Raw genomic sequence first — 27,070 nt, forward strand, 5'->3', positions numbered from 1 at the left:
GGTACAGAGGCCCTACCATCATCCAATGTGTGGACCAGCGCTGGGGTGGAGGTGCGGCTGGCCCCCAGCTGTGAGTAGGCCACCACATAGAACTCATAGTCTGTGTTGGGCTCCAGGTCCCGAACCTGTAGCTCAGTGGTGTCATTGTTCACGGCAAACTGGTATTCCACACTGTCCATGCCTAAGTGGTGACACAGGGGAGAAAGGATCAAAGGGTCTGTCATAGGGCCACCACCAGTGATCCAGCTGGAGGCTGTCTGGGGATCCTACATATTGTCCCACTCTCTGGAATAGCCTCTTTATAAATCATTCCAGATAATCTGAAGAGGAGAGAATACACTCTCCTGATTTCAACTTCCACTGTATTAATTCCTCCACTGGTTAGGAAGTTCTTTCTAGCGTCTAACTTAAGTGACTCCTGCTGCAGTTAAGCTGACTCCAGGAATGCCAAGGCAATTTTCCATGGGAGGAAAAGCATCCTCTCCCACTTCTCATAACAAATTGTGGGTATGGGGAAAATGGCTAACCCATATCTACACAGGTCTCTCCTGTGGGCTCCCTCCCCACCCCACTCTATCCCCAAAGATACCAACCAGGCAACCCTTCTGCCAACCAATATATGCCCCTCCCAGTGCGCCCCTGCGTAGGCTTTTGCTGGAGCTTCTTAGCCCCAGACGTACCCCGTGCCTTCTGGTAGTGAAGGGAGAAACCGATGATCTGCTCGCTGTGCAGCTCGGGCCGCTCCCAGGCCACCAGCACAGTGGAGCTGCTCAGGGGCGTGGCGGTGACCCGCGTGGGGGCGCTGGGCAGACCCTCGCGCACTACTACTGCCAGCGGCGCGGCGGCGCACGCCGTGCCCGCGTTGTTCTCGGCCACGCACTGGTAGTAGCCGGCATCCTGCAGGCCGATCTGCGTGATGACCAGGCTGCTGCCGCCGCCCTGCACCTTGACACGCCCGTTGGGCCGCAGCGGCGCCCCGTTGTGCAGCCACCGCAACGCGGGCCGCGGCTCACCCGATGCGCGGCACACGAAGCGCGCGGTGCTCGCCCTCGTCCGAGATAGCGCCTCGGGCGCCTGCGAGATGGCAGGAGCCGCTGTCGGAGGGGATGGGGACGCTGACTTCGAGCTCCGGCCGCTCCGGGCCCCGCCCCCAAATCCCCGACGAACTATGGCGTCCGCTCTACCTATTCTAACTCTCTCCCTGATTCACCCGTCCCCCAAAATACTCTCGGCAGCGCAGCGCCAGCCCTCTTCGCGCTTTTACTCTACCCCCACTCTCTCCCTCTCCCTGAGTTGTCCCCAGGCCTTCTCAGCCTCTCCTAAATACCCTGGCCCCTCGTGGATCTAACCCCGCGTCCGCACTTAGCCCTCTCTTCTCCCCTACCTCCCAGATCCCACACCTATCAGATTTACCCCTCTGCCAACCCTGTCCCCCAGTTTTCTCCACCCAAACCACTCCATCTCCTCCAGTAACCCCAGTCGCACCCCTCCCCCATTACCTGCGTCCACCCAGACCACCCCTCCACATCCCCAACCACCCAAGCCATGCCCTAATCACCCTTCTCCAACCCCGGCCTCTCTAGCCCCATCCTTTTTTATCCTCCAGCATACCCACTTGCCCATTTCCCCCCTCCCATCCCTCCTTTCCTCAGCCCCAGCTAACCAGCCTCAATCTGGTCTTCCTCACGCCTACTCCCGTGTCCTACACCCTGTCTCACTCTCCAGCCTTCCTCACCCAGCACGCGGAGCTCGGCGGCGGCGGTGGCAAAGTCGCGCGTACGGGGCTTGTTGGCTCTGCAGACGTAGACGCCAGAGTGCCGGGGCTGCGCGCTGGTGATTAGCAGGTTGGTGCGGCCCAGGACGATGACATCGGTAGAAATAGGCTTCCCGTCTGCAGGAGGAGGGGAAGCGCTGGAGCGGGGGAGCTGCGGGCTGCCCTTCCATCCACTCTCTGGACCTGGAGGGCCCTCCACACCCCAGTTAAGAGAACACAGCAGGCTCAGTTTCTCCACTTGCTAGACCGGACCCCCTCTGAGCCCTAGTGTGTCTGTAAAATGGGGAGATAGTCCCTCACTGAAAGGGCTGCTCTGAGAGTGGAACGAATAAGTTCTGTGAAACGGCCTTATACAATGCAGGCACATAAAATGCACTCAGTACACTGGTCATTGCCATTACTAGTCATTACCTGCTGTCGTTAAATTCATTTCCCTCAAGAAGTACACACTCCTCCCATATGGTCTTAGCTCCCTGCTGTGATGAAAATATGTCTGGAAAGGTCTGGACCAGAACCAAAGATTTGAATAGGTGCAGACTTTTATCTTGACGTGAACTGAAAACTGTTTAAAAAGCCCTTGCCTTCCGGACATGAACAGAAAATCCAGAAAAGGAATTCAAATGGCCAAGAAACAAAAAAGTGCTCAATTTTACCAAATCAAAGAAATGCACATCAAAACACAGATGTTCGTGTTTACCTATCAAATTGGTAAATCTTTCAAATAGTATGTTGCAATGCCAGAGAAAGGGTAACTGATACAGGGGTTCCACCTTGACCTTAAAACCAGGGATTCCACCTGTGGGCACCTGTGCTGGGAAGCTGTGAGGAGCTGTGAACCCGGCTGATCACTGAAGTGTTAACTGTAATAGTGGACAACTGGCACCAACTAGCAACAACTAGCAAATTAAATTATGACTATATTCAAGTGATGGAATATCAGTTATTAAAAATCAGCTTTGGGGAGTTCCCTGGTGGTCCAGTGATTAGAACTTGGCACTTTCACTGCTGTGGCCCAGGTTCAATCCTGGTCTGGGAACTGAGATCCCACATCGAGCCTCTGCAACCAAAAAAAAAAAAATTATTTTGGGGGAGTTCCCTTGTGGCACAGTGGGTAAGGGTCCAGCATTGTCACCACAGTGGCCCAGGTCACTGCTGTGGCTCAGGTTTGATCCCTGGCCTGGGAATTTCCACATGCCAAAGGCAAGGCCAAAAAAATTTTTATTTTTTTGAAAAAGATTTAAAGATGAGGAGAAGCTTATGATATACTGTTGAATGAAAATAGGACTTGGAACTGTAAATACAGCATGCTTTTAATTTTAAGGGAAAATGTACATGTGCACAGAAAAAAATCTGGAAGAAAATACACTCAATATGTTAACAATTTTATCTCTTGAATGGTGGGATTTTTCTATGTTTGCTTTTCCCTAGTTTTCCACAATGAATACATAACAACTTTTGCCATCAGGAGAAAACACAACAACAAAAAAACTATACCCTTCCCCTGACTTAGTGGCGTAAGTTCCTGGAAAAGTACCCAGGGTCAGGAATGAAGTCCCTTTACAGCCCCTCTCTTCCCAGCCTCTGACCAGGAGTGCTATTAGCAGAGTTTCTCCAACTGAGATCCCAGAACCATAGGTGTCAGGACCTCTGGGACAGCAATTCTCACATATTTGCTGTGCACACAAATCACAGAATCGCAGGAGACCTTGTTAAGATGCAGAGGCCTGGGGCACCCCAGATTCTGCATTTCTAACTATGTCAGGAAAGTAGAAGGACCTCAGGCACTTGTTTAAGCATGAAGAATCCTGGGTCATGGAGTTCCCCCTTGTGGCTCAGCAGGTAGGTTAAGAATCTGACTAGTATCCATGAGAATGTGGGTTCATCTCCTGGCCTCGATCAGTGGGTTAAGGATCCCGGGTTGCTGGAAGCTGTGGCATAGGTCACAGATGTGGCTCAGATCCCGAGTTGCTGTAGCTCCGATTTGACCCCTAGCCTGGGAACTTCCATGTGCTGCAGGTGTGGCCCAAATAAGAAAAAACAAAAGAAAAATCAAAAAAGAATCCTGGGTCATTACTCTCTGGGTGTGAACTCCAGAGGGAGTTGGCAATTGTGAGAATCTCCCTGCATCATCCTGATGCCGGGTCAGGATTTGAGAAACTCTGAGAATAGAACTTCTGGGCAACTCCATAGGCTTACCCCAGTAATAGTATAAGGGTCCTGCTGGCCCCAGGATACCCCTAACTAGGCAAGTGTCACAAGTCCAATGAGGCCAGGCAGGTCAGGGAGGCACAGATATCAGCACTGGTCTTTTTCATCAGCTTAGTGGGGGTACGAAGTTGTTTGGGTTATTATTTTTCTTTAAACTCTATGTATTCATCATTATATACTTTTGGGGGGGGCGCACACCTGAAGCATACAGAAGTTCCCAGGGCAGGAATGGTTGAACCTGAGCTACAGCAGTAACCATGGTGAATCCTTAACCCACTGACCACCAGGAAACTCCTATCATTATATACTCTTTTTTTTTTTAATCATTTTATACTATTGAATACAAAAAGGAGGCAGTATAGGGTAAAGGTCTGAGCCAGGGAAGAAGGGTAGAGAGAGCTGGGCTTAAGACTTACTTCTGCCATTAACTTGGGACAAGTCACTTCTTATCAGCAAATGGAAATAAAAATAATCCTTGCTTTTCCTCCATACAGGGCTGTAGAGGGTGATGTACCAGAAAGAGAAAAGGATCTAAAGTTTGGGTCCCAGCTTTCTACCTGCCTGAGCCTCAGTTTCCTCATCTGCCCACTGGAAATAATAGCCCTATCCTCTTCCAAGGGCTCCTGGAGGTTCCTGCAAGAGTGGGTTGTGTGTTCAGTAGACTATAAGGTGACATTTGGCAGACACTCTCATTACCCTGATAACATCTTCTATAATGCAGTCCCACTTGCCACTCATCACTTGCTGCCTGCTACCGTCAAGCCTCTCCTCGTGGATGTATGTTTATCTCCCTTGCACAGACTGAGTTCAGTTCTCTCTCATCCGGGGCTTTTATTCACTGTGCCCAATGTGAAGCCGGGCACAAAGGGGCAGCATACTGCGTGGGCCAGCAGAGGGTCTGAGTTCCACTGACTCGTGGGCACTTTTTCAGCTCTCACACATTCACTGCTGTGAGGACTGGAAATACGTGCGGTGGAGAACCGAGCCCCGTGCCCACCCTAGATAGGGTCTCAAGAGTGGTTTATTTTTTTCTTTTTAGGGCTGCACACATGGCATATGGAGGTTCCCAGGCTAGGGGTCGAATCTGAGCTGCAGCTGCCAGCCTACACCACAGCCACAGCGACTCAGGATCCAAGACGTGTTTTTGACCTACACCACAGATCACGGCAAAGCCAGATCCTTAACCCACCGAGCAAGGCCAGGGATCAAACCTGCAACCTCATGGACATATATGTCAGGTTCTTAACCCACTGAGACAAAACGGAAACTCCTCAAGAGCGATTTTGTGAGTGGCAAACTTAGTGTGCTTGGGAAAGGAAACTTGCTACATGGATTGATGATTAATTTTGTCCAGGCTCCCCCACACACTCAGTCTTGGGAGAGGAGTTAGTTCCTGCCACACCAAAGGTCGGTGACCATGTATGGTCACTCTTTTCACTCCTCAATTTGGGGATGTGTGAGATGCCACACCCTTCCTCTCCCAGACTCTCCGGTCCCCTCCCTCCACTTACCCTGTCGGACCCAGGACACGATAGGGGTGGGGTCAGCCGAGGCCACACACTCCATCACCACGCTCTGGCCGGACACCACTGTGGTGTTCTCCGGGGCCGCCACAATGACCACATCCTGCACCCCAGTGGATAGCAGAGACCCTGGAGAGAGGGCAGGCCAGCAGGCAGCCTTACCATTGACATTGTTACATGCAGCACCTCACCTGATGTTCACATTCATCTGGTGAGGCAGGTGGGGCACGGTTCCCTCTGACAGGTGGGGAAAGCAGCAGTACTGGGACTGGAAGTCAGCTCTTTCTCTCAGAGCCAGGAGAGGAATAACCTGGCTGCTGACACACCACCCCCACTCTTCCCTGCCAGATCAAACCCACCCTCCAGGCAGAAGACCAGCAGGGTCAAGAGTAGACTTGGGAGTCTGGACTTGGAGTCAAAAGTCATAGTTTCTAGTTCCGGCAAGTCCCTTCTCCAGAGGACCTCGGTTCCTACGTGGGAAAGGCAGGGGATTGGGCTCAAGTTTCTGCCAGCTTGGCAGCCCCTTGAGCACTGATTCCCTGCCAAGTTCTCTGTGTAACTCTGGGTCCCTGGGTCAACATGATGAATACCCAGTTTGTCCAGCAGGTGGAGGTAGAGACCCTGGGCACTGGAGGGCGCCTGAACCAGACTCAGGGCGGCTCATCAACTAAGCCCCAGCAGGTGGGGTGGGAGTGGAGGTAGAGTGGATGAGGAGGGGGATGGGAAGAGCTGTGTGGCGGTGAGGTGGAGGCGGGTAGATGCCATGGGAAAGGGAGGTAAGTGAGAGGTCCCTGGGGGGAGGACTAAAGTGAGATCTATTGAGCATCTGCGGGGCACCAGGATCTCATCCTGGTGTTTGCGTCACGTCCCTGAGCTGGACATTTGATAAGGTGCCCAGGGTCACGCAGATGGTGAGTAGAGAAGCTAGGATTCAAACCAGGTCATTTTGACCCTAAAGCCTGCCTCCTTCTAACTCCATCTCACTGGGAAGGGAGCTTTTCAGAGAAATGGAGAGAACAGGAGCCCAGACCCCTGGAAGTTGAATTCACAGTGCACAAAAATCCCCCAGTGGCAGAGCCCTCAGGGCGCACAGAGGGCAGGGGACCAGGGCTTCAGGGCACCAACACCCCTCCACAGACGCCTCACCTCCCTGCCCCCGTCTCCAGCCCTGGACTCTCCATTCAACCCACGGGAACACAGAGCCTCTGCAGGAAAAGAGCCCTGGACCAGGAGCTGGTCCACTATCTCTGAGCTTCTGGGTGGCACTGCCTTCTCTAGGCTTCATCGCCTCACCTGTCACCTATTTGAAGGCAGGTCTTGGACCACTTGAGGCCTCTCCCAGGTCTGAGATGACTGACTCCAGAAACCCCACGGTTTCCCCACCCAGCCAGCCCCCTTACCTCTGCGGACCACACGGAGTAGGGCCTCTTGGCTAATGTGCTGGTGGGCTGAGTTGGTGGCCACGCAGCGGTAGGAGCCTGCATCATCCTCCTGAACGTCCAGGATCTGGAGGACCCCATTGGGTAGCGTGATGAGCCTTGGGAAGGGGGAGAGGGCACCTGTAAGATGGGCAGGAGCTCCACAGGGAGGGTGGTGTGCCCACACTATCCTGGACCCGCCTCCCCCTCCAGCCTGAGAAACCTCCAGCCACTCATCTTCAAGCTTCATTCATAATAAAAGAAAATGCAAATTAAAACTACAAGATAACCATTTTTACCTATCAGGTTAGCAAGGTCGAGAGGTTTAATAACACTCTTTGTGGATAACGGGACGGGGGAGGGCAGTCCTGTCTTGTTAGTGGCCGTGCCAATCAATACACCCTCTTTCGGAGTTCCTGTTGTGGCTCAGCTGGTGAAGAACCTGCCTAGTATCTGTGAGGATGTGCGTTCGATCTGGCCTCATTCAGTGGGTTAAGGATCCAGTGTTGCTGCAAGCCGTGGTGTAGGTTGTAGATGTGGCTTGGATCTGGTGTTGCTGTGGCTGTGGTGTAGGCCAGCAGCTGCAGCTCCAAATCGACCCCTAGCCTAAGAACTTCCATATGCCGTGGCCGTGGCTCTCAAAAAAAAAAAACAAACAAACAAAAAAAAAAAAAAAAAAAAAAAAAACACCCTCTTTCAAGGGCAGGTGGATAAAATCTTAAAATCAAAATCGCCATGGGCCTTTTGACCCAGCAACATCACTTCGAGGACTTCATCGCACATATATTCTGATACATGTACTCCAAAGCATGTCTAATGATAGTCCCTCCAGCACTGTCTGTATAATAGCAAAAGGCTGGAAGCAATCCAAGTGTCCATCTGTAGGGTGGGAACTGCCTAAATCAGTTTGGGCACATTCATACAATGGAATGCTAGACAGCTGTTAAAAGGAGGCGGCTCCATGTGTGTTGATATATGACCATCTCCAAAATATGTACCGTGCAGAACAGTGTGGGGGAAGTGCACAGACATGTATATACTTGCACTGAATGTCCCTGGTAACAGGGATTGTGCCTAAGAAAGGATCCTGGGAGCTGTCAGTGGGAGGAGACCTACTTTTTCTATTCACCTTCTATACAGTTTGAATTTGTTTACTCCCCTGCCTATTGCACCTCCCCTTTCTCTTGAGCCCTTCTATTCACACTATCTCATCTGACCCTGGAAAAAAAGCCCAAGAGACACAGGGGATCACAATCTTCATTTTATTGATGACAAAACGAAGTCCTGGAGGGAGCAGGCTATTTTGCCAGGGTCTCACAGCTGGAGGAGGGTTAAAACTAGAACCCAGGTTTCTGGTGCTGGGTCCCCTGTTCTTAGTGGCTGCCTGTCTCAGCAGCTGTTAGACGGCTGAGAAGGCCAATGAAAGGGAGGTGGTCCCCAGCAAGCCCCAATCAACATGTACATGAGGATGGACGAGGGTGGTATTCTCGGTCCTTTTGGTTAGAGTGTTGTAAAGAAGTTTGGGCTAGAAGGGCCAGGCAGCAAGTATCTATGGGGGCTAGGGAATAGGAGAGCAGAACAGGCTCTGGCCCAAGGAGGGAGGGAACGGGGCTTCCCTAACCTTCTAACTGGGATCCCTGCTAGAAGCTTGAGGGTGAGAGTTCTAGTTTCTTATTTTTTTTTTATTTTTATTTTTTTATTTTTATTTTTTTTGTCTTTTTGTTGTTGTTGTTGTTGCTATTTCTTGGGCCGCTCCCGCAGCATATGGAGGTTCCCAGGCTAGGGGTTGAATCGGAGCTGTAGCCACCGGCCTACGCCAGAGCCACAGCAACACAGGATCCGAGCCACAGCAACGCAGGATCCGAGCCGCATCTGCAACCTATACCACAGCTCACGGCAACGCCGGATCGTTAACCCACTGAGCAAGGGCAAGGACCGAACCCGCAACCTCATGGTTCCTAGTCGGATTCGTTAACCACTGCGCCACGACGGGAACTCCAGAGTTCTAGTTTCTCACTGGAACAAATGGTGCTGCCCCCTAGATATAGGCTGGACCAAGGTCAGGGAGGGGATGGGGCAGCTGGGCACTTGGTGAAGATCCCTTGGCTCATGGGGAAAGCAGAGTATGAGAAAATCTAAACACAGAAGAGGAGAACTAGCTCAAGGGTATTGGAAAAGAATTCTGGCCACAAGCCTGGAAATCTGCTGTGGTCCCAAGACTTAAAGTAAAAACATAAACCTGCATCACTCCTTCCCTCATCCCACATGCAAAGCCACTTCTGTACCAGCGTCTTACCCTCAGCTCCAAAAGCTGCCCACATCAGAGCTGGGGCCAGCGGAGGAGAAGGGACAAGGAGCCACAAGGTGGCTGGAGTTAAAATCCCAGACCAAGACCCGGGCTGCTGCCATGGAAAATGTGATGGGGAAGGACATGTAGGACCCATCTGAGAAACAAGGACCCCGTCCCCATCCAGGTCTCCTTCACCTAACATTTTCTGCCTCTAAGATGCTTCCTCCTCCCTAGTCTAGCTAGCTGACTATGCCAGCAGGGTCCCTGCCAGGAACTGCCCACACTTCCTAACTCCAGTTTCCCAGTCTTTCCAGGGAAACTGTGCTCCAGCTACCCAAGAGCTGATATTTCCTTCGGCAAGTAGCGTTGCCTTAACTATGTGTTGAATGAACAAATGGACAAGTGAATAAATGAGTGAAAGGATGTATACCTTTCCCTGGGTTGGTGCTCTTGCTGCAGGCAACAGAATCAAGCTGGAATCACTTCTAGCATTCATCTAAAATCTTTTCTGCTTTGTTAAAATGTGGGGTTTTTTGTTTGTTCGTTTTGCTTTTTAGGGCCACACCTGCAGCATATGGAGGTTCCCAGGCTAGGGGTCAAATCAGAGCTGTGGCTACCGGCCTACACCAGAGCCACAGCAATGCTGGATCTGAGCCATGTCTGCGACCTACACCACAGCTCATGGCAACGCTGGATCCTTAACCCGCTGGGCAAGGCCAGGGATCGAACCCACAACCTCATGGTTCCTAGTCGGATTCGTTTCCGCTGCGCCACAACGGGAATTCCTAAAATGTGTTTTTAAAAGCCCTGTCCTTGGAAGGATGTCCAGGACATATTGGTTAGTGGGGGAGGGGAAATCACAAAACAGTTTATGAAGCAATTCTATTTTTGGAAAATAGGCAAATGATATGTTAGGAAGTGCGCAGAAGAAGTCAAGGGTGGGAAAGCACACGTCATTCATGAAGGTTTTCTCTGAGAGTGGGATTAGTGGGACTCTGTTGTGTCTTATTTTTGTTACAGTGAATATGTATTAGTTTGGAACTATAAAACTTTTTTAAAAAATTAATGGAAAAAAGCATGTGTCCCTGTACACTTTGTTCTATAACTCCTGGATCTAATATAAAAGCAGCTGTGGCAGAGTGGAGAGAATTGGTTCCAACATATGTGATCTTTAGCAAGTGTCACCACATGCCAGGCCTCAGGTTTCTCATTTGAAAAATGGGTTTGATAATTCCTGCCTACTTCACCACCCCGACCCTGTTAATATATTAGGGGCTCACATTAGATAATGTTGTGGCTCAGTGGTTAATGAATCTGACTAGGGACCATAAGGTTTTGGGTTCGATCCCTGCCCTTGCTCAGTGGGTTAACGATCCGGCGTTGCCGTGAGCTATGGTGTAGGTTGCAGACTAGGCTCGGATCCCGTGTTGCTGTGGCTGTGGCGTAGGCCAGCAGCTATGGCTCTGATTAGACCCCTAGCCTGGGAACCTCTATATGCAGCCCAAGAAATAGCAAAAAGCCAAAAAAAAAAAAAAAAAGATAATGGTAATAGCCATCTCTGTTCAGTTGGTAGATGAATCTTTCCCTTGAAGTTGGTGTATTTTATCCTTTTAAAACTAATTCAAATTGCAAATGAAGCAAGTTGCTTATAGAATGCAAAGCAAACTCTATCTAAAAGGGAGGGGTCATTCTCTTCCAAGATGAGCTTGAGCCTGCTGCTCCTCCCCGCAAAAGGCCACTGAGACCCAGGGATTCAAGAACACAGAAGAAATGACACAGTGGCACTGACTCTCCTGAGGGGCAAGAAGCCTCCACCCCGAACTGTTCAGAGATCCACTCAGGGAAAGGGACACTAGCCGAGGGTCACGGGAGGTTGACAGACTGATGGGCCCTGGGAGGTGGGTAGGGCAGAAAATTGCACTGGGAGCTTGCAGCAATTAAGTCTATTAGTGTGGTGGTTTTAAAGTTGAGTGAATGGTGATAACAAGGTGATTTCAAGTGGATCCTGGCGTACATTTTTATTCCAGAGGTTGTATATTTATTTTTATGGCTGTCTTCTATTTATGGTCACTGTTGCTAGTTTTTTATTTGACTGCAGTGAGCTAACGTTCCTTTTTAGTATGAGTTAAGGTTACAAAAGAGAGAAATGATTAAAGAAATGTACAAAGTCAGTGATTGTATAAATGGGTTGGGATGGCCAAAATTATGAAGGGGGTTTGTGAATGCCTGGGATTTGGGAAACACTGCCCTCATTGATTACTGGTTCCCATGGAAGAAAAATTATCCCCTATCATTAGAAATTAGTATAAGTAGCAGGGAATTGCCTCAGGATCTAATCTTGACCATCAGTTCCCAAAATATGCACACAAACCCTGACAGAATGTGCTTATTAACTGCACATGTGCACAGCCTACACCAAGGCATATGGTCTCCTTCAAACCACTGGGCTGAGTTTATGAATAGCATATTTGTACAAGAACTATATCTGGGCATGTGTAAAAACACATACCTTGGGCATAATCAAGTTGCTGTTTTAGATATTTCTTTATTCCCCCTACACACAATGTGCTGGGACATGTGAGCCCAGCTTATTTATAGATGAGGATCACTTTTCAGAGGACTTAGGGGCAAACACTCCCAGAGCCCAGGAACTGGCAGCTCCAGCCTTCAGGGAGACGCCTATGGTGTCCTGGGATGATGCCTGGACTAGATGGTGGGCGGTGAGGGAACCATTCTGATTGCTGGGAAACTTTGGGGAAGTAACTTCTCTGCTCTGAGCATAGCTGGATCACCCGATCTCTAAGCTCACCTGTAGCTGGAACCTCTTCAGACCCTGCAGCTTCCCCATCCCAACCACCAAATCACAAAAGGCTCTTGTGTCATTCACACCAGGGCTCTGGCATGCGATACTCTTGGCATGAGCAGTGTGACCTGAGGCAGTGACTTCTGTCTCTGATCCTCAGTGCTCTCATTTGATAATGCACATAATATCTGCCATAGCCAAATATACAGACCTGTAAGGAGGCTTCTTATGTATTAAGTAGAAAAAAAAACATTGTAATAAAATGCTAGTTTTGTTTTCTTAAAAAAAGAGGACTGAACAAAAATCCTAGTTGGTACAATATAATACAAAATTTTAAATAGAATTCTTATAAACACACAGAAGAAAAGTCCAGAGGATCCCCACCCAGCACAGTGGGTTAAAAGGATCCAGCATTGCCCCAGCTGTGGCATAACTTGGAGCTGCAGCTCAGATCTGCTCCCCTGTTCGATGAACTCCATATGCCACGGGGTGGCCAAAAAAGAAAAAAGAAAGAAAGAAAAGCATAAAGGCTTTCTACAGGTGATAGGATGACGAGTAATTTTTCTTTCTTCTTTTTTGTTTTTGTGAATTTGGAAAATGCATCTAACACGAACAGAAATTAAAAGTAAATAGAGGAAAATATGAAAAGTAAGCAACACTTACTTTGAAGGATGATGAGAAGGATTAAGTGGAGCCTCTTGTGACTTAAGGCAGGGAGAGTTTCTGCTCCCAGCGTCTCTGGAGGCTGCCCCAGGAGTAGGCTCCCACTTGGTTCTCACCCAGCAACTCCCAGAAGTGTCCACCAAACAGTGGGGAGAAGCCCCACATTTGGAAGGCACACGACTTAAAATGTCAGCGCTGGAAAGGCTGGGTTAGCACCCCCAAGGTCCCCTCCCTAGAAGGCTCATTCCTGGGATATTAACAGGGTTCCTGCAAGAGAGATCTGGGCAAAGAAGACTAGGAAGTCTTTTGTTCAACAAGTTCAAAGGTTTCTCAGTACAAGCCTTCTCAGGGTCCTGTCAACTCTGAGAGAGAGAGAGAGATCTACAGGCAGTTTCCTGATCTTATTTGACCACAGAATACTTTTCCCCCCAGAATCATCTTTAGGGACTAATGTTCTAAAAAGAACACATTTTGGAAACCATGATCTAATGCAATTATTTCTTTCCCCTGCCCCCTTTTTTTTAATTTTTTGCTTTTTAGGGCCACCTGTGGCACGTGGACGTTCCCAGGCTAGGGGTTGAATCAGAGCTACAGCTGCTGGCCTACACCACAGCCACAGCAACGCAGGATCCAAGCCAGGTCTACAACCTATGCCACAGTTCACGGCAATGCCACGGATTGAACCTGTGTCCTCCTGGATACTAGTTGTCGGATTCATTTCCACTGAGCCATGACAGGAACTCCGCCCCCCCCCCTTAATTTTATAGATGGGGAGAATGAAGCTGAGTGAGAAGTGACTTGCTGAGGACCAGTCAGGCTGACTGATTACCAAGGCAACAGGATCACTTTTATCTTGACCTCTCACCTTTCATCTCCCTTACAACTGAAGAGACGTGACCTGGGGCTTTTCTATCTAGAAGTTTACAGTTTCATCCCTACCTAGACAGGGACAAAAGTCAGAGGAGCTGGGACAACTCAATATGCTGAAGACAGGTTAGTTCCAGGGCAGAGATCTGGCAACCAATGTTTCTGAGCCTAAGGAACCTATCTCCACCAGGAGAGGAGAGAGTGAGCTGGTAACTACAGCTAGAGAGATGCAGGGAGAGGACTGCAGGGTGGCTGGGAAAGGCCTTTGGAGCCACATTTCACAGGACCCATTCCGAGACCACAGAAGCAAACGAGCCTTGGGTTTTCTGGACATGCTGTGTGTACGCCTGGGCCTTACCAGGAGGCTGCACTAGGGATCAGGTCCTGGGTCAAGCCTCTGCTTCTCCCCTGCCCTGGAAACCTTTCCCTGGGATTTCTCTTCTACCAATATGGGGAGAGGGGCGGGTGAAACAGGAAGGACCTCCACAACCCATTTACCAGATACCACACACCAGTGGATAGAACTGAGAGAAGAGAAATTATGCATCTGGGGTAGAAACGCCAGAGGAACCTGCCAAGGGAAACCCTCCCAGCAGTCTCCAGGCCCTGAGTGGACAACAAACATTCTGCCAGTGACTCACTGTGTGGCCTTGGACAAAACACAGCTCCTCTCTGGCCCTTGGTCTCTTTCTCAATAAAGCAAGTGGTTGGACTCCACATGCTCTGAAGGACTCGATCACTGCTCTCTACCCAAGCCTTACAGCTTGGTGGGAGGCTCTCCTCCCAGGGTGCAAAACCTTCTTGCTCAGCTTCTCTTTGGAAGCAGAAATGAGCTGACTGTCAGGTGGTTGTGGGCTCCTAAGTCAGTCTGGGCAAATGGAGCCACCCTGACTCTAAGAATCCCAGTTCCTGAGCACATCCCAGAGTCTGCCCTATCTGCCTCCTGGGGACTCTGCCCTACTCCCCCATAGGACACTCACCGCAGCTCCTCGGGCACCGTCACCTGGTCCTTCTCCCAAGTAATGACGGGTGCTGGCAGCCCTTCAACGTGGCACTGAAACCGGGCGGTCCCGTTCTCCTCCACAGTCTGAGACTCCGGATGCAGGGAGAAGCCTGAGAGCACTGGGGACGGAAAGAGTGAGAAAGCGTAGGGAGGAGTTCCCGTCGTGGCTCAGTGGTTAATGAATCCGACTAGGAACCATGAGGTTGCAGGTTCGATCCCTGGCCTTGCTCAGTGCGTTAAGGATCTGGTGTTGCCATGAGCTATGGTGTAGGTCGGATGGCGGCTTGGATCCCACATTGCTGTGGCTGTGGCTGTGGCTGGTAGCTACAGCTCCGATTAGACCCCTAGCCTGGGAACCTCCATATGCCGCGGGAGCGGCTCAAGAAAAGGCAAAAAGACAAAAAAAAAAAAAAAAGAGAGAGAGAGAGAAAGCGTAGGGACAGGAGAGGAACACGAGAAAGGACCCAGCAAACACAGCCAGTGAAACACACATGGACACAGAGACACAGGGTGACAGGAACACAAGCAGCGCAAATTCAGAGTTATGGAGAACAGCTGGAGAAAGGCCATTGGAGAAGTGGTGATGACTGCTCAGATGCTGAAGGCAGAATGAATTCTGAAGTCCCTCTGCCTTACATCGCTTTATGGTCAAACTACAGTGAGATGTACATTTCTTCTGGCCCTCAAATTATTTCATGGTGATTTGTGTCTCCTGAGATCCCCCCAAGTGGCAGGCTGGACAATGCGGCTCTACTCCACACAGCCACCTGCCATGGGCGTGGGGAGCACCTTTGTGGTGCAGACACTCTTAAGAACCTCTCTGGGGGAGTCCCCATCGTGGCACAGCAGAAACAAGTCTGACTGGGAACCATGAGGTTTCGGGTTCAATCCCTGGCTTCATTCAGTGGGTTAAGGATCCAGCGTTGCTGTGAGCTGTGGTGTAGTTCACAGACACGGCTTAGATCCTGTGTCGCTGTGGCTCTGGCAGAAGCCAGCAGCTGTGGCTCCAAATGGACCCCTAGCCTGGGAACCTCCATGTGCCTCAAGTGCAGCCCTAAAAAAAAAAAAGAACCTCTGGCAGGCTTCCTAGAGGACAGCATAAGTCTAGATGCTCGAATTCATAGGGAAAGGAAGAAAAAGAAGAGAGGTTTGGGGAAGACGTGGGACTATTGAACACTGAGGCTGACAATGCCAGGAAGGGACCCACTGAGCAGGTGGGAGGCAGGGAAAAGGGAGGGGCTGGGAGACAAGTTTTTGTGCAAGTAACTGAAGGGTGGACCCCACTTCCCACACTCCACGACTCGTGAATCTCAGCTTAGCCTCTAGGTTGCACTTACTGGCAAGCTTGACCACGGCAGCCTGGCTGGCCACCACTCCAAGGGGGCTATGGGCCAGGCAGGAATAGCTGCCCTCAAGGACCTCTGAGGCCCCAAGGGCTGCCTCACCACTGCCATCGGGTGCCGGCAGCTGGGACAGCCACAGGGAGCCATTGGGTAGCAGGCGAAGGTGGTCATGCTCAGGCAGGGGGCCTCCATCCTTGCTCCATGTGATGCTGGTGGGGGGTCCGGCGGCCACCGCCCCCAGGCTGCAGTCCAGCACAGTGGCTTGTTCTGGGGCCAGGATCACCTGCAGCGGCCCGGCTCCACAGCTCAGGGACACGGTCGTCTCCTGGGGCAATGGCTGCACCCCTGTGTAGAGGAGGGGGCACCAGGTTCATCAGTGTGTGTCCTCCCACATCCCACAGGCTCCAGCTCCCAAGTTATCCACCCAGCATCTGGGGCAAATCACAGAGAAAGAGGTCTCGTGGAAAGACCTGTGTCTGGATCCTGGCTCTGCCCCTAACCAAGTGGTCTTGGGTCAATGGCTGCGCTTCGTGCCCATCTTCCCCTACTGCTCAACCTCCTCATTCACTAACTATCACAGTTCTTATCAAAAAGCAGAAACAGGGAGTTCCCGTCGTGGCATAGCAGAAATGAATCTGACTAGGAACCATTAGGTTGTGGGTTTGACCCCTGGCCTCGCTCAGTGGGTTAAGGATCCAGCATTGCCATGAGCTGTGGCGTGAGTCACAGACACGGCTGGGATCTGGCATTGCTGTGGCTGTGGTGTAGGCCGGCAGCTGTAGCTCCAAGTAGACCACTAGCTTGGGAACCTCCATATGCCTCGAGTGCAGCTTTTTAGCAAAAATAAAAACAAAAACAAAAAGCAGAAACAATCCAAATGCACAATTACCTGATGGCTGGATAAGTATATAATCCAGCCATCAAAAGAAATGAAAGACAGATCTTGCTGCAATGTGGATAAACTCTGAAAACTTAATGCAAAGTGAAAGAAGCCAGTTACAAAATGCCACATATTGTATGATCTCATTTCTATGAAATGTCCAGAATAGGCAAATCCATAGAGACAGAACATAAATTAATGGTTTCCAGGGACTGGGGAGAGGGAAGAATAGGGAGTAATGGCTAAGGGATCTGAAGTTTCTTTTGGGGGGTGATGAAAATGACCTAGAATTAGACAGTGGTGATGGTTGCAAAAGCTGTGAATATACTTAAAACCACCATTTGTACACTTTAAATGGCGAATTCTGTAGTATATGAACTGTATCTCAACTCAAAAAGACATAGTACTTCCTTCCTCACAGGGCTGTTGTGAGTATTAAATGAGATGCTGTGTCGAAAAGGAGCACAGAACAGTGGCTGGCCTGGCACTGAACCAGGGCTCAGTAATGTCATTCCCTCTCCTGGAATCTTACAGATCTTCTCAACCACTGTTATCCAACCCACTTCTGCCCCAGTGGCTAGAGGAGTTAAACACTCCTGCCTGCAGCCGATTCCCCCAAAGCCACGCAGCAAGCCAGGACCAGAACCCAGTCCCTTGAGCTTCCCTAGATGCCCCAAAAAAGCCTGCAGGTCCAACACCACTTGGCCACTAAGGAAAGAGTAGAGGAACAGTGGAGGGAGTGCCATCCCAGGGTCAAGGCAAAAACACACAAATGCCAATGTTTGTTATTATAACCAACATCTCAGCAAGGCCCAGTAACCATTATTCATAGGAAATGGTTAGTTCTCCCTGCCGCGTCTCCCAGAGGGTTGACCTGCTGCCTCCTTGCCCCATAAAAGCTCAATGGTCCAAGATTCCTTCTTGTCCTCTGGCCCGACACCTTGTTTAAAGGCACAATGGCGTGTCTGAGAGTGAGCCAGGGACAGAAGTGAAGACAATGCCCACACTCATTATAAGGCAGGCCAGGCTGATGGAGCCCTGGAGGGTGGGGAGCATGCTGGCAGAAAGCACAATGGCTTTAGGGCATCAGGCAACGCTCAGTTTTAGGCCTGGCTCCGTCACAGTCTAGCTGTGTGGCCTTGAGCCAGTCACTTCCCCTCCTGAGTTTTAATTTACTCAAATATAGCAGGTGACGTCTGAGCTTCTATCATGGCTGGATTATTCCGTGAACTGGACAGACATGCTTATTCCTGAACAAACATAGAACATCATCTAGATAAACCCATAAAACCACAGACACACGCTTCCACACCTGAACACACCACAGCCCAGTCTCTGCCACACTCATCAACTCCTGGACACATATATGCCAACACTTAGAATCCCCAGCTGTCTTCAGGCTCCCTTCCCCTTCCCCTGGAGAAAAACAAGACAGGGGAGAAGAGGTATTCTGATTGTCTGAGATAAGCCTGGGGCAAAAGCCAGAGTTCTGACACTGCAGTGGAGAGGACAGATGGACAGAACAGGCTTCTGCTAGCACCTCCAACTGCACAACTGGGCTCAGCATGACTAGTGGGTGCAGCGGGAAGGCAGCCCTTGCCCCTCACCCAGTTTCCATTCTAACTGGCAATACGCATCACCAAGTGCCACCGGCTGGAGTGGAAATAGCATTTGACCTTGAGGCAGAAGATCAAGATCCAGTCTTGCTGCTTCACCTACCAGCTATGTGACAAGCCACTTCACCTCTCTGGACCTCAGTTTCCACAGCTGTAAAATGAAGGTGATACTATGGAGGCTGTGAGGATTAAACAAGATGCCCAGAACCTAACGAGCATCAATTAAAGAATGGGAGCTCATTCTTTAAAGGCACTTCAACTTGAGATGCAAATGTTTTTCTGTTTGTTTTGGGGTTTGTTTTTCACGTGTAAAAACAGGAAAATATTTACTTGATAAAGTTGATGTGAGTATTAAAAAAAAAAAAAAGGCACCTCATCAACTGGAAAGGGATGTAAAAATGCTAACTGCTATTCTTAACGTCCAGCCCCTTCTTTCTCTTGAGGCCCTAGATTCTGATGCAAACACGGTAGAAGGAAGGCCAGGCTGGGCTCTCAGCTTAACGGCTTCCAATTGCCCCAGTCCAGCCGGTTTGAGTTTCAGGGGAGAAAAGCCCCACATGACACGAATCCCTGAGCCCTCCGGCAGCCTCCCTGCCCCCCAAAGCATGTCCCAGGCTTGGAAAATCCCCTGCCGCGCTGAACAAACAATGTGAACAGTTGGGGCCTGAGCAGCTGCTGGGTCTGTCAGCAGCCTGGGCTCCAGCGGGCAGGACCAGGACGGCGGCCAGAGGGGCCGCGGGCTGGCTGGCCAGCCCAGAGGAGGCTCCGATTCCCTTCCTGAATATTCATGGATAAGCAGATGTCTGGCTGCCCCACCTCAGAAAAGCCCAGCACCCAACAAGAAAAGGCGGACTGGGAAACCAACAGGGATATAGATGTTGGGAGAACTGGGGTCCCCCGCAGAGAGCACAGGGCTGTGCTAGGAGTTCAAGCTGGCCCACGTTGATGGAAATGTGTACAGAGCCTGAGGTTCCTCATTTTATGGATGGGGAAACCGAGGCCCAGAAGCAGGGTGGGGTGCGTATCTCATCTCTCTGGAGGCAGTCCAGGAAAACTGGACATCCTGGAGATGAACCCAGCATCGAGGAGACAGTTGCTCCCAAATAAGAGGGTTCTCTCTGCCTAAGTGCCAAACCCAACCTCTGTGCCAAGGACATACATCCTCAGGGGCTCAGCTTCGGCGTTACATCCTTCCCCGAAGCTGCCCCTGGCTTCCCCAGGGAAATTTTTCCTGGGTCTCACCCTTACCCATCCTTCCTCTTGCCTAGATGGACCACAGGATGTGGCAGGACAAGTCTTGGCCTGGAGTCAGAATCCTGGGTCTATCATGTATTGTACGACCTTGAGTCCACTTTCCTGCTTTCGGCTTTGGTTTCCTCTGTGTTAAAATAAAGAGCTGCCACATTTCTCATTTTCACCAAAATTCTCCCAGCAGCAGAGGAAAGCCTACTCGGGAGGCTTGCTGACTACCTGAAATGCTTCTATTTTTAAACCTCTGGCACATTTTGCATCCTGCTCTGTTATATAGTAATGTTTGTTTCAACATAAACGTGGTTCCTATGTCCCAAATCTTTTTGTAAAAGTGATGCTCTGGGGAGTGGGCCTTGTTTGTCCAGTGGGTTCAGTGGCCACCTCTTTTCTCCCACCTCAGCCCCTGCCATGGCTGACTCCCCAAGCCCCTCTCACAAGCACTTCTCAGCGCTCCCCTCAGGACTGGGCGGACACAGTCCTGTGTCCTGAGCACTTTCTGTTGGCCAGCTTTCTGCCTCGAGGGGGCCTCCCTCTCTGTCCCTTCTCCTCAGTCTCCTCGGTGGGACCCTGCCAGAGACATGCAGCTTGCATGCTTGAGAGCCCCAGGGCCATCTCTCAAATCTCCTTTTCTGACAGATTATTTTACCTACTTACAGAATAAATCAGATTTTACGAGGCCAATTAGCACCCAGACAGAAAGAAGATTCACTGCTGAGCCCTAGGGCCAGCTCGAAGCTGTTTTGTGGGATGTGTGGGGCCTGGCATAAGCCAGGGTTCCATTCTTCAGTGAGCTCTCAGGAAAGAGATTGGAGGTACGGGTGGGGTGGGAGATGAAGCTGAAATGCCTCCTTCATTAAGCCAAGAACTTGCCATAAACATCAATGTCTTGTCATTTTTGAATTTCAGGGCCCTTAGGAGTTCCCGTCATGGCTCAGTGGTTGACGAACCTGACTAGGAACCATGAGGTTGTGGGTTCGATCCCTGGCCTTGCTCAGTGGGTTGAGGATCTGGCAGTGCCCTTAGCTGTGGTGTAGGTCGCAGACAAGGCTCAGATCCGGTGTTGCTGTGGCTGTGGTGTAGGCTGGTGGCTACAGCTCCGATTAGACCCCTAGCCTGGGAACCTCCATGTACCGCGGGTGCAGCCCTAAAAAGACAAAAAAAAAAAAAATCAAATGAATTTTAGGGCCCAACAGATTTACAACTTGTTTTCAGTTTACAAGAGCAATTCTCCATGATACCATCACCACTCTCCTTTCCCAGGAGACACAGGTCAGCTTCTTCCAGAAACCCCACTCCCTGCCCCACAACCTTGGCCACCTCCCTTACCACACAATAAGCCCCTCCCACAACAGGTGGAAGGAGAGCTTGGGATGGTTGCCTGGGACACTGGAAAGTCTATGATCCTGAGGAGACAGGCCTGGCCTCGGGGGACTTGACAGCAAAGCCACACTCAGCTAGACCTGCTTATCTCCTATTCCCTGTGACCCTGGGTCCCTACCAGACCAAGCCACTTCCTGTTCTCTGAACGAATACTGCTGCTCCCTCTTCCTTCAATAGCTGTGCCATCCTGGGGTCTGATAGGCGCCTCTCCTTTTTCCGCCCCATAGGACCATGGGCACCTGGGTCACTGAAGTTAGCACTCTAGATTTTTTTAATTTTCTTTTTTGGGCCGCACCCACAGCGTATGGAGGTTCCCAGGCTAGGGGTCTAATAGGAGCTACAGCTGCCAGCGAGGCCAGGGATCGAACCCGCAACCTCATGCATGGTTCCTAGTCAGATTCGTTTCCACTGCACCACGATGGGAACTCCAGCACTCTAGATTTTTGCCTTGCCTTTCTCAGTAGCGAGGCAATAAGCTCAAGATTATTGTCCTGCTCAGTGTTCTAACTCCCTAGGACCTAAAACCATGCCTGGAACGTAGTAGGTGCTCAATACATATTCCTTGAACAGACACATGGACATGTGGAGACACACTGAAAAAGATAAGGCACAGAGCCGCTTTGCTTTTCCAAGAAACTTCTCAGTTTCCTTATCTATAAGATCATAGGAACTCCCTTCAGGGCTAGGAAAGATGTGAATAATATATGTGGAAACTGCCTAGCGCACTACATGGCACCTATTAGAACCCTAACAAAATGCCTAAAAGGCCCCAAGACTGAACAGCAAACTCACACTGAAAGAAACTGTCCTTAAACATGACCAGGGCTGGGGAGCTGCCGACTTCACCTCTTCTCCTGCTGTAGGGATGGTCTGATTTAAACATACCTTCCTCAGGGGCCCACCTTTGTCTCCCTCACACTCCACTCATTTGCCAGTGCTCCGAGCTATGTGACAAGGTAATGAGCCCCTTATGGAATGATCTGGAAGTCTTGGCTCTGCATCAAGGGAGAGCTTACTGAGCTTCTGCTTCCCAGACCCCAGTGACCCCACAGCCCCTCAAATGCAGATGATGCCTGAACCTCAGCAGTGAAGCAATAGTAGCTGGCAGTCCAGCCCCAAGGACAGGGATTCCATTTCTCTGCATGTCAGGCCCGGAACTTCCTTTCTCTGGTTTTCTTCTCTCCCCGCTGGCTGTCATCACCTCCCTCTGCCCAGGCTAGGGCTGGGGTCCTTCCCCATCAGAGCCACTCTTCCTCCTTCTCCCCCGCAACTGGGGAGCTGGGAGCCCCTAGGCCTGCTTGGCAATGACATCTGTTCTGCATCTGGAATTCTGTGTCAAGTCTGGCCGCTGTACCTCAGAAACAGTGGAGGCAGGGCAGGAGGCAGCGGGTGGGATGGGTGGAAGAGAGTGGATTCCAGAGCCCAGATCCAGATGCACCAGCTGAGGAGGGCCAAGCCCGAAGTTGTTGATAACTTCTCATTGGGGGGGGGGGGGTGTGAAGAGAGACAGAATTGTGTTCACATGCATCAATCTCAGGAAAGCATGATTGCGCCAAGAGCCAGGAGACTGGTTCCAGCCCCATTTCAGTCCCTATTCATGTCATTCTGGGAAGTCACTCAGTTTTCTCATCTGTGAAATGGGTTCATGCTCAAATGAGTCCCGAATTCCCCTCAGGGCTGATATTTGATGACGATAATTGTGACATTACTCAACTCAAAACAACATACCTTTAGGTGAAAAGAAAGGAAATGATAGTTTATACATAGTGCATGATCCTGTACACATACGGGATCAATGAAGCTTTAGATAACTTCTGGATAAGATTCACTACGGAGAGAAATTATGTGTGACCTGGTTCCTAACCTCCAAGATGAGGTCAGAGAGGGCCACCCCAACACCCCAAATGATTGGGGTTGGCCTCTGAGCCTCTGGGCTGAAAAAGGGATGGGTGGGTGGGAGTTTCCCAGTGAGGAAAAAGCAGCCCTCACATTCTTAGAGCCCTCCTGCTACTGACCACTGGCATCACTGCCCCCCAAATTCTGATTGGGTGGAAGGGAGAGTCCCACTTCATGTATATAGGGAAGACAGAGCACTGGGCATCCCACCACCACATATTCCCAGTTCCCAAGCCTTGACCCACGAGCAGTGCTCAGGAGAGGTGGTCCACCACTGCTGACTCCAACATCAGCCCTTCATATTCTGCATGCTGAAATTGCTGAGGTGTCTATTATTTTTGACTTCTCCTTCCCTCACTTCCCACAAACTCAATCTATCCTCAAATCCTACTGATTCTATTTCCTAAATATCTCTGGAATCCATCCCAACTGTCACAACTCTAGTTGGTACCACCCCAGCCTCCCAGGAAGCTGCAGCTCCTGCCTTCAGCCTGTCCAATCATTCTCCATATCTGCTGGAGTGAGCGGCTGCAAAGTTGATCTTAAAAGCTTCTAAGGGCTCGTGGGAGCTCTCAAGCCAAAAACCTTGCTGGGGCTTACAAGATCCTTCATGAGTTGGGGCCAGCCTTCTCTCTTGACTCTCTGTGGCCTCTGTCCCATTCCTCCCCAGGCTGCCTCACCCTCATGCCTTGTGCTCTCAAATCTAGCCTCATTAAGCTTCATTCAGTGATCTAACTCACCTCTGAGGGTTTGCACACACTCTTCTCTCCAGAAAACTCTCCCCATCATCAGTCTCCTTCTGCAGGGCTAACCCTCTGTATTGAGCTCTATTATTCACCACTTCCTGGAGGAAGCTTTTCCTGACTTCTCCAGACTATCTGTCAGTCTCCTCTTTATTTACTATATTCCAGGCACCAGTCACATGCTGCCCAAAAACAGTGCTCAGTAAATATTTGTTGAATGACCTCCATCCAGATCAGAGTGGCTTGTCAGAACTCTATAGGAGTGTCCTTAGACCTGATGAGCTTTGCACACTCAAAGCGTTTAGGACTGAGGGCCAGCAGAGCAGTTGCTTCAGCCAGGCACACTGCTGGCCAAGAGAGCCCCGACTCTGCTCTGGCCCTGCCCTTGCCTTGTGCACTCAGGAGCAGGGGGAGGCCAGGTCTGGGAGGCAAACTGAGCCCCGTGCAGGGAGGCCCCACGGATATTCCATAATGCTCCAGTGAGTGCAGTTCTCAGCACAGATTCTGCTTTGCAGGATGACCCTGAGCTCAGTCCCAGAGCTCTTAGAAGAGCAGAAGACAGTGGGCACAACTATTCTTTAATCCCCTGGCCTCCAGGAGGATAGATGCCATTCTGGCACTTGCCTGCCCCCTCCACCTGACATTCCCAGGACCCCACTTCCCTAGCCCAGCTGCCCGGACCCTGCCCTCAGGTGGCCTCCAGCAGGGTCTGAAAAGTCTTTGTAGGGAGAGAGGGGGTCTGAGTAGTGTCCGATACTGTCCCATCCGCTGTTTGGGTTTCCTAGAGATGGGCCGGGCGGTCAGGCAGAGGCTCCTTCCCCCACTCCGAGGTCCCTGCCTCCCTCCCACGTGGCCTGGCTGAGTCTCTCTGGAAAGCCGCAGCAGCTGGAGAGAAATCCCCCTCCCCACCCCCACCGCCAAGTCCCTCCCCGACTCGCCCCGGACACATCCTCAGCTTCCCCCTCTGCAGGGAAGGCAAGAACTAGGCGAACAAAGCAGGCAGCCCATCCCCCTCCCCAGCCCAACCAACCACCTTCCCCACGGGCCGCCCCCTAAAGGCACACAAGGACGGAAAGCTAGAGGGCTGGGGGTTGAAGAAGACGCCCTAGGCATAGACCCTTGGGACTCCGTCACGCCATCCCCAGACCTTTCTCCACTGAGGACAACTCTGACTTTTACCCACCCTGAGTCCACTCTGAGGTGGGGGCCTGGAGGAGGCCTTACTGATCCCGTCAACGCTCCTCTGATCCGGCCCTGAGAGGTGGGGCAGGGGTGACACGCGTGCCATCCCGAGAGCGAGTGTTGGACACGTCCAAGAAAGCAACTATTTTCCTGCCCCCTCTCCCAGGCCACTCTGGGCCTCGGGCTTGCGGGGGCAACACTCTCCCGTGGCACCCCCGCCCCAACCAGCCTCCGGGACCACACCCACTGGACAAAGTTGAGTACTTTATCACCACTATCCCCAGTCAATCCGGAATCTCCTGCTCTGTTCCCCCCCACCCCCAACAAGGGCAAGGACACTCCCCAAAAGCCAAGGCCAAATATTAGTACAGCCCCATAAACACAATTACACACGCTCTCGAGACACAAATGGAGGTGCAGACACACACCCCTACACCCCTCCTCTCTAACACTTCTAACCAAAAGACACGCGCGGGCAAGGAAGAGCCCGCCTAGCGAAAACCACAAACACCGCATCCACCGCCCGCGATGCCACGCCGCGGCCAGGCACGCACTGCGGACGCGGACGTCCGTAGAAGCCCCCTCCCCACCCTCTGCACACACACACACATACGCACACACACACATGCACACATACACACTCACTCACTCCAGACTCCGAAAACCAAGGACACACACCCCCTGCAGACTAGTACGCGCCGCAAACGCCCTGGGCCGAGGCGCGCAGACCCCTAGCGCAGGCACCGCAGGCACAAGGACACGCAGCCCGAGCCCCACGGCCCCCGTACTCGCTCGGGAGCAGGACGCGCCGGCCTTATAGCCCAGCGCAGCCCGGGGCGCGGACGCACTGACACACCGCAGCGGCTTCCGCCACTGCCGCGGCGCCCGCCCTTACCGCGCGCGGCCAGCAGGCAGAAGGTCAGCGCGAAGAGCCCGCCGCGGCGGCTAGCGTCCCCCCGCGCCATGGGGCCGGGCCCGGGCCGCCGCCGCCGCCTCCACCCCGCGCCTCGGTCGCCGCTGCCGCCGCCGCCGCCGCCGCCGGGGGAGGGCGCGCCGGGCGTCAGTGGCCCGGGGAGGCGCGGCGCCGCGGGCGGGGGCGCGGCCTCGGGGCCCGGGCCCAAGCGGGGGCCGGCGCGGGGGCCGGGGCTGCTGCCGCCTCGCCCGCCCCTCCATCGCCATCTTGGGCGAGGAGCCCGGGCGGGGGCGCCCAACGAGCGCGGCCACTCGGGCCCCGCGGGAGACCCTTGCCCGTGCACTGTAACCTGCGGTGCGCGGGTGCTCAGCTCCGCTGGGATCTGTGCCTCTGTCCCTTGCCTTCTCTAGGTTGCCTTGGGCCCCCATTTGGGCAGCTTGTCTCTTGGTCCTGGGGCCTCTTTCTGCCTCTGTTACTTTATCTGTCTCTATCACTTTAAGGCTCTGCTGCTGCCTCAGGGTCTCCTCCATCTCTGTTCCAGGCTCAGTGGAGGCAGATTCAAGGCCTCAGTCTCTGACCCGGCAGACCCCATCCTGCCACTTGAGCCAGTCCATTCCATCCTCGGTCTGGATTGAATCCTCATTAGCTTTGCCACATGCTGCACCAACAGACCTTCTGAGGACATGACAGTTCCCTCAACCCATTTCCATTGTCATTCCAAGCTGATGGCTTCTCTTGACCTCCTTTTTTTGCTCTTAGAATAACCAGCCCCGGAGTTCCCGCCGTGGCGCAGTGGTTAACGAATCCGACTAGGAACCATGAGGTTTCGGGTTCGATCCCTGCCCTTGCTCAGTGGGTTAACGATCCGGCGTTGCCGTGAGCTGTGGTGTAGGTTGCAGATGCAGCTTGGATCCCGCGTTGCTGTGGCTGTGGTGTAGGCCAGTGGCTACAGCTCCGATTTGACTCCTAGCCTAAGAACCTCCATATGCCGTGGTAGCGGCCCAAAGAAATAGCAAAAAGACAAAAAAAAAGAATAACCAGCCCCGACAGGGCATTTACTCTACCCTAAGCACTGCTACACTCCCACCTCCCTGCCACCCTGGGAGAGACAAGGAAGATTTGATTGCTCCCATTCTACCTGCAGGGAAACTGAGGCTGGAGGAGGTGAAATGACTTGCATAAGGACAGGAAGCTAGGGATCAGGAGATGCAGGACCAGAACCCTGGCTTTCTGATTCCAGAGGTCATTTCCCACTCATTCTTCAACTGTGCTTTCTCTTTCCTGGCCAGACTGGTTGCCTCAGTATCCTACAAATGT

General features: G+C 51.8%; 1 protein-coding gene across 3 annotated transcripts in view; it reads right to left on the reverse strand.

The window, feature by feature from the left end:
• IGDCC4 (immunoglobulin superfamily DCC subclass member 4) overlaps window positions 1–25,870 on the reverse strand; it is a 39,679-nt gene extending 13,809 nt beyond the window's left edge. Inside the window, exons 1-8 of one of the 3 annotated variants that reach the window (XM_003121731.5) lie at window positions 25,736–25,870; window positions 15,887–16,237; window positions 14,527–14,668; window positions 6,906–7,042; window positions 5,494–5,634; window positions 1,736–1,891; window positions 681–1,094; window positions 17–181 (exon numbers count right to left, since the gene is read on the reverse strand). In XM_003121731.5, the coding sequence (XP_003121779.3) occupies window positions 17–181; window positions 681–1,094; window positions 1,736–1,891; window positions 5,494–5,634; window positions 6,906–7,042; window positions 14,527–14,668; window positions 15,887–16,237; window positions 25,736–25,805 (1,576 nt within the window). In that variant the 5' untranslated portion in view covers window positions 25,806–25,870. The remainder of the gene's footprint in view (window positions 1–16; window positions 182–680; window positions 1,095–1,735; window positions 1,892–5,493; window positions 5,635–6,905; window positions 7,043–14,526; window positions 14,669–15,886; window positions 16,238–25,735) is intronic. The other 2 variants (XM_013993302.2, XM_021100162.1) reach the window with 2 other exon arrangements.

Source organism: Sus scrofa, chromosome 1, assembly GCF_000003025.6.
Source record: "Sus scrofa isolate TJ Tabasco breed Duroc chromosome 1, Sscrofa11.1, whole genome shotgun sequence".
In the NCBI taxonomy this organism is placed as follows: domain Eukaryota; kingdom Metazoa; phylum Chordata; class Mammalia; order Artiodactyla; family Suidae; genus Sus; species Sus scrofa.